The sequence below is a fragment of the Colius striatus genome, chromosome 6, assembly GCF_028858725.1.
Source record: "Colius striatus isolate bColStr4 chromosome 6, bColStr4.1.hap1, whole genome shotgun sequence".
In the NCBI taxonomy this organism is placed as follows: Eukaryota; Metazoa; Chordata; class Aves; order Coliiformes; family Coliidae; genus Colius; species Colius striatus.
Genome location: NC_084764.1, coordinates 39,758,179 through 39,770,509, shown reverse-complemented (window position 1 = coordinate 39,770,509; position 12,331 = coordinate 39,758,179). Strand labels below are relative to the sequence as shown.

The window sequence follows — 12,331 nt, the reverse complement described above, 5'->3', positions numbered from 1 at the left end:
AAGCTAGCTGTTTTCTGATGGTCTTATAAACAGCCTGTTTGATGTAGCTGTGAGGATGAACCAAGACAGAAGCCAGGAGAAACCACTGAAGATGGCTTTCCAGTCAAATATAACATTTCATATCACAACACCCTGAGCAGATGCAGTGTTTACAACCACCTTTATCAACTTTGGATGATCAGAAATGTGTGGTTTTACACCACAATACATATTTTGTGGAAGACTTAGGAACTTAGAATCAACTTAGGAAAGACAGAACGGCAGTAACAACTCACAACTTCTTGGCTCTCCTAAAGAAATATAAAATCCTCCACTGACTTTGCTCAGTTAGGAACTTCAGAAGGAAAAAAGAAACCCAAACACACCAGGTCTGGGCCTTTTAATTACTTTTTGTTAAGTGCACTCTCGAGATTTCATTGTAAAAGACACCAGTTGGAGTAGAGATGATTATTCTCTCATTCATAAGAAACCAGCATCAGGAGTTTCTCATGAAGGCATGTCTATGTTAACTTACACATTGATTATATAGGGAAAAAAGCCTAAATCAGAGCTTACACAGACCTGTCCATGCTTAAGTTGGTCTTTAGGAGACAATTCTAATAGATCTTCTGATGACAAGATTGTCTTCATTTTGGCAATGTTCTTCTCAAACACTTTCACGTGAGATTCAAGGGCATCTAATTCCTAGATTTTGGGAACAAAGAGTGTTTGTAGATAGTTCAAGTACCAAACCCAGCTTGCACTTCTGCCTTTAACTTAAATATAAAAAGAAATACTGAAAAAGAAGTGCAGCAGAAATGGGATATGGTAATGGATGCTACCAATCCCAAGTTCTTATAAATTACATATCATCATAACTTCTAGAGGAACTAAGTATCTGAGGTCATTTGATCTCTTTTAAACCCTGAATACAGAATTAAAATATCCTTAAAAAGTCACATTATAAATTACCAGGAGTGACAAGATACTTTTCCCACAGTGACAGTTATCAGTGTTCTAACTACACTGTTGCAGCTTCCTATATGAAAAGTCTTATGTCAGATGGGAAATGGAGCCACGTACAGAGAACTACTTGTGAACTCTCATGGAGTCAGAGTCACAGAATAAGTCAGGAACCTTGTGAGGTCTGTGTTGCTCGTCAGAGCAATCATTTGGGGCCTGCTTCTGTTGAGATTTGGGTATCTCCTGGGACAGGCACTTTAAACCCCCTTTGAGCCCTTGAACTCGTGGGTAACCAATCTCACTGCAAAAAAAAATCCTAACATGGAGATGGACTTTCCTTTATTATAATTTGGCTCTGTTACTGCTCATCTTTCCTCTGCACAGCCCAAGGGCAGTCTAGCACTTGTCTATCATCTCCCCTTATGCGGCAGTAGAGAGCAGTAATATCTGTCCTCCCACCCCCAAGCTGCCTCTTCTCCAGGCCAAATTGACCCAGGTTTCCCAGCCTTTCCTTTTATATCCTGTGCTAGAGGCTTCCCCACCACCACCTTAGTGGCATTTATGGACTTGCTGCTGGTACGTCTATGTCTTTCTTACACTGGGAAACCTAAAACTAAGCACAGAATTCACATCCAATCTATCTTGCAGGTGCCAAAAAGAAAGATCACTGCCATGAACCTCCTGGCTACACTCTTGCTCAAGCAGCCCAGGATGCTGTTGGCTTTCCTGTTGCAAAGCCATACTGCTGTGTCAGGATCAGCTTCTTGTCCACCAGGACCACCTGACCTATTGACAAAGCTGCTTTCTTCAGGTGACTGACCCCCAGCCTGTCTTGGTATGTGTTTGGACACGTTCCCTTCTTGGTGCAGGACTTTGCATTTACCTCTGCTGAACTTCATGAGGTTTCTGTCAGCTCATTGCTGCAGCCTGTCCATATGTCTCCGAACAGGAGCCCCACCCTCCACCAAGATAAGCCCTTTTAATTTGCCAGACAACAAGCCCTGCATTTTTCCTCCTAAACAAAGAGCTCCTGAACATTACAGCATAATTAGATACCAAGCAAATTTGGATAGCTGGTTTCCAAACAATTAATTTCCTCACTTGGGACACCTATTGAAAGCAACACACCTTTTTTTATGTGCAGGCAACATATTCTGTATTTCGTAACACATGATGAAGCTCTGATAAAAGGCATTTAGAGATCACCCAACTTACGTCAGCCACATGCTGGATCTGTGGAAGAATATCTGCTATCTCATGCTGTAAAGTTGCTACTTGACCAGCTATTTCATTTAGCTGTTGCATTACGCTGTCTGTTTCAAAGACTGGTGTTAACTCCTCCAGCTCCAAGCAAACACCATGTAGAAGATTTTGTTTTTGCTCTGAGTCTTCCAAAGCCATCTGGAGACAAAATAAGAGCTTAATTTGATCCATCAATGGTGAACGTGAAAGTTTCACAGAGGTTAGGACCAGAAAGAATCGGTTTTCATTTCCTGTAAGTCATTAACCATTGTATATACTCCCAAAAGCTAAGTTCAGACTAAAACTGCTGTATCCTATGGACAGAAGACTGAGACACTGATGCCATAATTTTAAGGGAATCAATTAGATAAAATGAGGCTACACAAACATGACAAAAGACATGAATATGAAGATTTCAAACTCAGACAGAGGTATCACCTCAAAAAAATAAAAAGTATGAGATCCTGGAGTAGATTCCTCTCCAGTTCCTGTGCCATGGTCAGGCTGACTTAAGTACATGAACATGACATGTCAGCCAGACACCCGAAAAGGGCTTTCTGCACACCAGCCTGCAGATGGCAGGTGAAACAATGCTCCACAAAATATGTGCAGTTGTGCATATCGAGAAGATTCTTCCTATCTCATGTAGCTAACTGAATAAGCTTTTGGATGAACTGCAAATGTCTTCATGAAGAACAGTGAAGGTTGCAAGAAATGCACTTGTCTCTGTGGCATATGAATGCAAGGACTGAATGCATGTCAACTCTAATGCAAGCCTTGGGTGCATTTCCATGTCCACTAGCTTCCCAGACCAGAACACATCAAAACATTCCAAATTCCAAATGCAGGAGACAAGAAGCTTTTGTCATAAAAATGTTCATAGATTACTGGAAATCACAATTTCCCTACTTAACTCATCAGTCCAGAACAGTCAGTTACTCTTTGTGAAAATTCTTTTGAGTTTTAATTAGAGAAAATCTTTGTTCAGAGCATCAATTTTCCCTCTTGGCCTAAGCCAAGGAATGATGTATGGAAAACTTGAATTTCAAATACAGAATTACCAGAAATCTTGGCACTTGCCTGGCTCTAATCTTCCCTGTAACATTAAAAACATTTGATTCTTGAAATTACTAATCAGAATTACTTTCAAGATACAGTGAGAGCTGCCTTCCAAAGCATAGTTCACCTCATAGTTTCTATCTGACACACAGACATCAAAATAGCACTTCATCCATTTTGGATCACATACACACACAACTGAAAGAACCATATATATTCAGGCAGTAAAAACAGATTCTAGCCATATAGTAGGGTAACCAAAGACAGGCACATATTTTTGGAAGACAGATGTACTACATTTCAGCACAATCAGATAGATACAGCCAACACTGAAAAGTACCTAGCTATATTTCATGAGTGTCAACTCTAACTATTTTTCACATGAAGGATGTATTGAAAATGGTAAATTATGTTAGTAAGACTTAAGAAGGCAAAACTGTGTCTGTTCATAGCAACCAGCTCTAACAAGACCATATCTCTGCATTAACACTTACCTGAAGGTCATCAGTACGTTTGCGTAAGCTTTTTGCAGAGTCAATTTGAGCATCTGCACTTAGCAAGCACTTGGTGTTTTCTATCCAGACTTTCACATTCTTCAAGAGTTCATCATATTCTTCCATTTTGTTGGTGGCCTAGGAAATGACAGGATTTTACAAAAAGGCACAAATGCACCTCTGTTCACTGTATGGGACAGACACATCTATGGACAAGATTACAAGAAAATGGGATGCATTTTAGTCAAGGTCAGTTAAATTAGGATGGTGAAATAAGGATTGTAATTCTTCTGAAAGAGTTCTGTGATTTCTGTCCATCTCCTCTAATCAAAGGTAATTATGGTGCTCACAAGCTTACAATTCATGGGAGCATCGTGATTTGGATGGCAATGTCACTATAACAGATAACCCATTCGTTAGCAGAGCCACAGAGAACCATCTCATCACCCATCCAGGGATATCAATTCTATCTGCCTACCCCTGTCAACCATGATGCAGAGACAGTCTTTTGGAGTGGCAGCTGGAGGTGATGTTTGTCACTCCAGAAACTTGTAGCTGAAATAAGCCAACGCATCTACAACAGGAGTTTGACTCTTCTTCCATTGGAGAGCCTTTGTCAATGTTTTATGCAAAGCCTTTATTTTGGTTTTCATATGATGTGATTTCTTTAAACTTTTCCATTTGCATTTACCTTGTTTAAAATGGCAGTTCTGTGCTCAGCACCTTGGGAGACTTGTTGGTATTGCTGAAGGGGGGCCACCAAGATATCCATCAACTCCTGTGCGTGGCAGGAATCCTGCTCTACTATATCATGCAATTCTGCATCCAGCTCATTGAGTTTGTAATGCCAAAGGTCCAGCATATCCCAGATTTGCTGCACGTGGAGAGAGAGGAAACGAAATAACAGCAGTTATTTGTTCTTCACATGGGGCATGTGGAATTGCAAAGATAAGAACAGAACATTCTGCATCTACTTGTGTGATTCACAGTTGAAAAAAGAACTCATTTTCCTATGAGAAACAATGGGGAAAATATGCACCAGCTAAATGCCTGCTTGTACTTCTCCTTTTACAGACATAAAATGAATGGAGGGCCACTTTATGCTCCTGCTCAAACCAAGCTCTGTAGAAACAACCAAAAATCTTTTAACACCCACAACATTTTTTTTGCAAGAATACCTTCTGAACTTCTTTGGCTTTTGCAATGTTTTCACTCTTCTGTTTTAACATCTTTTCAATAGCTTGGAGACCATTGTTAATAGCTTCTGCTTTTCTTTTCAGCACATATTGAGGAGAGCTCTGCAAGATTTCAAAGCTAACCTGTCAGGGTAAAGAGAAAATGATAGGGGAGATTACAAAGATTTGCTTGTTTCTGTGCACCACCTCAAAGTCTTGTTACGTTTCCCTTGATGAGTCGCTTAAAAACACAGGAATGGAATGACATTTGCAGCAAGACACATTAACATGAGCAGGTTCAACGTTTACACACTGTTAAACAATTTTCCTCTCACTTCAAAATGACTTCTCAAGAAAGGCAATCCCTGAAGAAACAAACAGCAAGCCACTGCAACTCCCTAGGTGCTTTGCTTCACCTGCTCTAATGCTTCACTGTGAAAAGGGCCACTTTCAGAATCATGGTCTAGGAAACCTAGAATGACACCTCTGTGTCTCAGCTGACAGCTATTACTTCCCAGTAAGAAAGAAGGGCACATGGAAGTGCATCAACACACAGTGAATTGATAAAAATACATTTAGATCTTTGTTATTAAAATAAAAGGCTCTGAGCCCCATGAAATATGTGGAGCTCAACTGCAAAATGAAAGTTTGGCACACTGGAGGGCCTGTATGTCTATGGAAAGAGAAAAACTCTCAAGTAAGCTGAAGCTGAGTAATTGACTGAGCACAGAACTGAGTGACACAGTAAGGTACCAGGTTACCATGGACTAGGTGAAGTGCAGAGAGCGAGAAAGTCCTCGCTCTTAGCCCAAAATGACGTATTTTCTTACTATACCTTGCTAGCTGTTAGGGTGAGTCAAGCACTAGGATATTTTTAAATCAAGGCAAATTCTCTGTGTGCTGCAGCATATCCACATTGCACAGCTTCATGCTGCACTGATGCAAGAAAAATCTAGTTTAGTCATTGTTCTGGTTTGAAGCTCCTTATACTGAAATACTTTATCCCTTAAGATTATTATTTAGTGAATAGATTATTTATCCATTTTTCTTTCTTAATTTGATTAACTTTCATAGAATCCAACATTTAGTGTCAAGCCAATATAATAATACCTATAGTAAGGTACTGCAATGATAAATTGGCATTAATCAAAATAAATATATAGTGGAAAGAGTTACAGTGCTCCTCTCAAATGCTCATGCTTATACAAATAAAGCTATGAAGTCTAGTCTGTATTTATTGCCTAAGACTCTGTGGAAAAACAAACTTGAACTATAATCACTAAACACTTGACCATTACTGCTATCCTGAAGTACACCAAACATGAACATTTATGTTTGTACAGCCAGTTTCCAAAATAGAAGAGTCATGTGTGAATGATGTGACAGAGACGGAAATGAGAAATACTGCATCTGTCAATGTTCCAGTCATCAGCAGGGCAGGTTTTTAGCTTGAAGATTTCTTACTGGGACAAACTATTTATACTTTTCAAATAAAATGCACTGCATCAAAAGTACAACTAAACTGATCTCCAGGTCCACTGGGATTTATTTTGTTTCCTAAACTCATTCAAAATAATGTCAAGATGGTTTATATTGTTTTCCACTACCTAAATGTGAGAAGCCAATATGCTCAAGTTTCCAAGACCAGTTCTTTACCTGCAACATGTAATATGGGCATTGGGATAAATCTTTTCTTTCAGTAAATAAAACAGTAAACAACTAAAAAGACCAAAGCACAAATACTGTTTTACTTCTCCTTCTCTCTCTTACCCAGTTGTTGGTTCTAAAAAGATTGGTTCCACTTTAAAACGACAAAGTTAAACAAATTAAAACTAATAAGTTGTAATGAATATGTCTCTAAATATTTAATGCAACACAAAATGAATGAATAATCTGATAGACACCAACGAGTAACTGGATTTCAAAATCCTCTTATTACATTTTCAGGTTTTATCCAATTAACTGAGATTCAGTCTTTAAAATTAACATGAAATATTAGTATTTCTGAAATAGGAATAACTGTTTAACTTTTTAAGTTGTACAGATGACTAAATAACAATGATAATAATCATATCAGGCTAAAATCTGACCCCAAACCTTTCCTAACTCAGTTTTGAAAATATCTCCTCAGTTATATAGACTTCTCAGTCAAATTTGATTACTAGCTCTGTTTCAGAACAAGACTGGATGGAAGTCAGGATCCACATTGAATCCAAGACTTTACTGCTAGTGGTTTTTTTAACCAGAAATTAAGAAGATTATATTCAGAGTGTTTGCTGTAAGAGTATTCTAAACACAGCCAGTTAACATCAGGGGTCTCTCCTCGTGCAGACTTTTTCACCAAGGAAAAATACAAATGAAAATAAACCACGTTTCAAGTTGACATTTATAGTTACAACATTTACCTAATATCGCTGTACTTACTTATACTTTAGAAAAGCAAATATGAAAGCTACATCAGCAGTTACCTTGTCTTCTAGGTCTTGCAATACTTTCTTGCAGTCCTCCAGCTGCGTTTCAATCTCTGCAGGAACTATTGTGTACATTTCAGAATACTTGATCCGGAGTTTCTCCATGATATCCTTTAGAGTTTGACTTTCTTTCCCAATCACACTCCGAACCTCCTACAAAATGGAGAATAACTTCAACAGCTTTACTCAGTTTTTACTGAGTGCATGTGTGTATGCATACATAATGCATAGATACACATACACACATGTTGTGGTTTGTATTTCCTGCCACGCTTATGATTTGGAAAAGTTGTTTTTGTAACGTTAAACCTAATTTGACTACCTCTACAAGCAGATTAACTTGGATAAAAAGTCACTCCTTTACTCAAATGAAGCTTTTCAATCTGTAAGAATTAATTAAACTTGATGCTACTCCATGCCAGGCAACTGACACACTGATATTTATTGACAGGTATAGCAATGTCATCATCTGAAGTGCTCCTATGATTAGATGTTAACCTTTGTGCTTTCCCTTTTGCCAAAAGTGCATTTTCCCTTTGAAAGGCGTTTAATAGCCAACGTTCATTCCTTCATTATTATAAACAACACAAAGGCCACAAAAAGCAACAGGTTTCAAGTGGAAGTGTCTGCTTTCAGGCAATTACGCAGAGCAGCGCAGCAGGCTCCTTTCAAAACAGTGGTTTCCAGTTCTGCATGAAGAATGTAGGTTTTATGAGATAAAAGAAACCCAAACAACTCTCTAGAGCCTGTGGCCTAGAAATAAAATCTGAGCTAAGTCCTCTTGCAGAAAGAATGAAGAAACTCATTTGTTTTGAAGGTTTTCTAGGATTTCAAGTTGGAAAGTTCTGTTTGCCTGCTTTACTGCTCCTTTTCCCAACGCTCAGCTGCTTGAGGAACTCAATGTTAACTCAAGTTACTGGGGAAAATGATCTAAAGCTCCTACCAGGCAATGAAAGACATAAACAATTTTAAACAATGTTAACAATTCATTTCAATTATATTGAAATTTATTCATATAATACAATTCTAATTCATTAATTAATCTTTCAATGGCAACCCACTAACACCTAGTCTTCACTTGGGAAACTTTTCTCCCACACAAATACCAGTGCACAGAAGAAATATGCAAGAAGCTGAGACTGACCTATTTCATCCCACAACAACTAGATCTGATATTAAAACAACTCAAACCCACGAAACAGTTGTGTGCCTCATTCTACCATCAAGAAGGCTCTTGTCAAATGGCCCAACTAAGATCGTGCCAACATTTGGAGGAGTTTATGGATTCCCTGACCCGAATTTGAAACAATCAGTTACAACGTTAGCCTTCAAAACAAAGCGTGTCTCTGCAGACTGGTTTCTGTATATAAATGCAGGTTCACATGTCACAGATTATTTAGCTGGAAAGCAGATGTCTCTCAAAACTGTCCCAGTTTTTTTCCTAAGGGATTAGATGACAACACTTCCCATATGCGTATTCGGCTATGTTGGTGAGTTAAAGCTTTGCCATCCCACTAACCTAGATTTGTCATCTGGAACTGAAAGAGGCATTTCCATTCAGGAAATGCAATGAAGCTCTGAATAATGCTATAGATTCTATAGAAAGCAGGTTTCCTTTGGAAGCAGGGATGAAATTGCCCTGTGGGTTTTGGCTTGCTGTGTTTGCATTAGGAGAAACTGAGGAATTTTTCAATCCTTTCAGATGAATCTTCTCCAAAAGAATAGGCCTGCTGTGACACACTGCTACAAAGACATCACTTCAAGGGACTGCCACTAGCATTTCCTTGTGCTGATTGCTGTCAGGAACAAGGTACAAACTCAACTTTTGGGTGAGTTTTAGGTGCTCAGAGTAGTACTGTTTGGATGTGAGGGGGGAAAAAAGTAGGCAACGAGCACCTGCAGTGGTAACATTTCCTCCTGGATACAAAAAGCAAAGTAACCCTAAATTCTAATACTAAATAGTATTAAACAGAAAACTGTTCTTCTGTATCCTGGGTTTTCAGAAGTTCCTCAAAATATAGTTAACATTTCTCTCCCATGCTAATCCCTAGGAAAACTATCATATCTGTCATTGTCTGCCACTAAGATGATGAGGGGACTGGAACATCTTTCTTATGATTAAAAACTGCAAGATGTGGTGCTGCTGAGCCTGGAGATGAGGTTGAGGGGGGTTTCATTAACACTTAAAATATTTTAAAAGTATATGTCAAGAGGATGGGGTGACACTTTTTTCTGCAGTGCCTAGTGACAGGACAAGGGGTAATGGAAAGAATCTGGAACACAAAAAGTTCCACTTGAACATAAGTAAAAACCTCTTTGCTGTTGAGGTGAGGGAGCCCTGTCCCAGGCTGCCCAGGGAGGGTGTGGAGGCTCCTTCTCTGGAGATTTCCAAACCTGCCTGGACACGTTCCTGTACCCCCTGATCAAGGGGAAATTGCTCTAGCAGTGGGTTGCACTGGATGGTCTCTAGAGGTCTCTTCCAACCCTGACCATTCTATGACTTGAAGATCACAATTCAATTTCTAGAAAGCATTTACCAAGTTAATCTCCCGATGTGGGACATCAAATCCAGAGCATTTGAAGCTGCCTTGGCAAGGTACACAGAGGCACAGGACATACACCTAATATTCCTTCCTACTGCCTGTGAATCACTGCAATCTGGAAAGACTTCTATAGCTGCTAATTGGATCATGTAGGACAGGAAAGCAATTCTAGGACATGGCAGGGCTAGTCACATTCTGCTAGGCCATATTCATTCTCTTTAAGTCAATATGCCTATGCATATACTTTGCCATTAATTTTACTTGGAACAAATTCAAGCCCCACCTTAAAAGAGAACATATTCCTAATTTCCACAAACAACAGTGCTGTTACCAACCTCCAGCTGTCCTGCCTTCCCAGTAGCATTTTGTAGTAACATAGATGCAGCTTTCTGTAATGCATTTGTCACAGCACTTATTTCTTCAATGATCTTGTTCCTTTCTTGAATCTCAGCTTGTACAGAATCCTTATGGTCTTGAGTCTTTTCATACAATCTATGAAAGATTTTCAACAAGGATATATTGTTAGACTCTACACTAAGGAGGAGTAATCACAGACCATGCTTAATCCAGATACTTTATATATCCTGAGCCACAGTTGTCTGTATCTTAATATTGTTTTCTATAACTAAATCTCCGTGCTTCTGTCCTTTGTTGTCTCAACTACAAAAACAAGTCTTCAGATATTGCTAAACAAATTGTGTTTGGTAGATCAAATCAGATAGCATGCACATCTAAACAGCAAACAGAGCTCAGGTTCTCAGAGTCTGCAAATGATGTTCAAAAAGACTTCCACGTCAAAAAGCAGGCATGGAGAATGGCAAGTACAATCACAAAAAATACCTGAGGGAAATTCTAAACAGTGGCACTCACTAAGACAAAAACTGCACCGTTGCAAAAAGCACAAGGTCTGATTTTTGTAACACACACACACATTGCATTCAAATTCACAAGAGTTTGGAGTCTTCAAAATCTACCATCGCCCCTGCTGATTCCTTCTTAATTGAACACAAAGTGCAGCCCACACACAACAGAGCCAGGCTCAGGTGTTCATCCTAACTACTGTCTCCCAGTGCCAATGGAGACAGCAGATGGGCAAGATGGAGCATTGACTGACCCAGTAGTGCATTCACTGTCATTTTAGGTCCATTACTGTGCTTATAAGTACTCCTGTGTCATGTGTTCAACAGAAATTTCATACCACTTACTTTTTGCAGCGATCCTGCATTGCCTTTATCTCACATAAAGCGGGAAGGGCAGCTTCTGCCTCAGCACTTTCAGATGTATTCAGGATGTTTTTTATACGATGGAGAAGTAAGAGTAAGAGGAGCTGTTGCTGGTTGATGTTTTCCTCAAATGAGTTCACAGAATCCAGTAATTCTACCAGTTCCTCTCTGGTGGCCTTTTCTTTTTCTTTAAGACTTTCTGGCTGTTCTTCCTGGAGCTTATCGAGAATTATTGTTTCTCGTTCCAGCTAAGTAAACAGCATGTCAAAGCATGAGATAAAGTGCTTTTTTGTTCCATCACCTTAAGTTACATTATTTATTTACTCACACACATGACTAAGTACTGGGAATTACATAGCCAAAGAACTTGATCCTCTGAAGTGTGACAAAACAACTGAGTGTGCCCTAACAAAGCCCATGACCACACACAGAGTTGTTCCGGGTTCAGATATTTTGGACTGTAAATATCCCCTCCATTGTAACTCAAGGTTCAAGAAAGGCTGGGGATTAGTGGCTGATCACCATGAGGGAAATGATGTTCTGCACTGACCTTAGCCCTTTACATGCCATTTTACTGAGGGCCCCATCCCTACCACAACCCCAAAACTCAGTTTATTGAGCAACTCACTTCTTCATTGATGAACTTCCATTCCTGCTTTAGTTCTTCACAGTTAATTTCCAGTCCTTTCGCTGACTCAAGTAAACCCAGCCAATTTTCCCACAGTACTGTTACAATCCTGCCCAGTGCCCTGTCACTTCTGCATAATCTCATCAGCTCTCCAGAGACCTGCCTCAGCTTCACGAGATCATCTTCAGCCGAGCCAATGTCGGAGACTAAAACCTTACAGGAACAAAACAAGCAAATGAAACAGTAAGTTGAGAAGTGTTCATGAATCATTCAGTAACATGATTAGGATCCTCTAATAAGATCTGGGAATCAGTCCACTGAGCTGGTTAAATATGGTTGCAATTAAGTAATTCCTTTGGCCAAGACTGTGGTGAAAGATGGGGTAAATAAAATAGAAGAGTGTGCCCAGACAATTAGGTTGTTCTTACCTCTTTCTGCTTATTTGAAACAGAAATGAGCAGGAGTTACACATAAATAAAATGACAAGCCTGTAATATGATGAGTACTAAAAGAAAAGACAGCAAAGAGGTTGATTATAGCAGAGGTCTGGTGGG

General features: G+C 39.3%; 1 protein-coding gene across 2 annotated transcripts in view; it reads right to left on the bottom strand.

The window, feature by feature from the left end:
- SYNE2 (spectrin repeat containing nuclear envelope protein 2) overlaps positions 1 to 12,331 on the bottom strand; it is a 199,214-nt gene that overhangs the window by 97,257 nt on the left and 89,626 nt on the right. For both annotated transcript variants that reach the window (XM_061998801.1, XM_061998802.1), the window contains exons 53-61: positions 11,778 to 11,990; positions 11,132 to 11,397; positions 10,262 to 10,418; positions 7,381 to 7,536; positions 4,916 to 5,056; positions 4,429 to 4,611; positions 3,738 to 3,875; positions 2,158 to 2,343; positions 562 to 684 (exon numbers count right to left, since the gene is read on the bottom strand). In XM_061998801.1, coding sequence (XP_061854785.1) covers positions 562 to 684; positions 2,158 to 2,343; positions 3,738 to 3,875; positions 4,429 to 4,611; positions 4,916 to 5,056; positions 7,381 to 7,536; positions 10,262 to 10,418; positions 11,132 to 11,397; positions 11,778 to 11,990 — 1,563 coding nt within the window. The remainder of the gene's footprint in view (positions 1 to 561; positions 685 to 2,157; positions 2,344 to 3,737; positions 3,876 to 4,428; positions 4,612 to 4,915; positions 5,057 to 7,380; positions 7,537 to 10,261; positions 10,419 to 11,131; positions 11,398 to 11,777; positions 11,991 to 12,331) is intronic.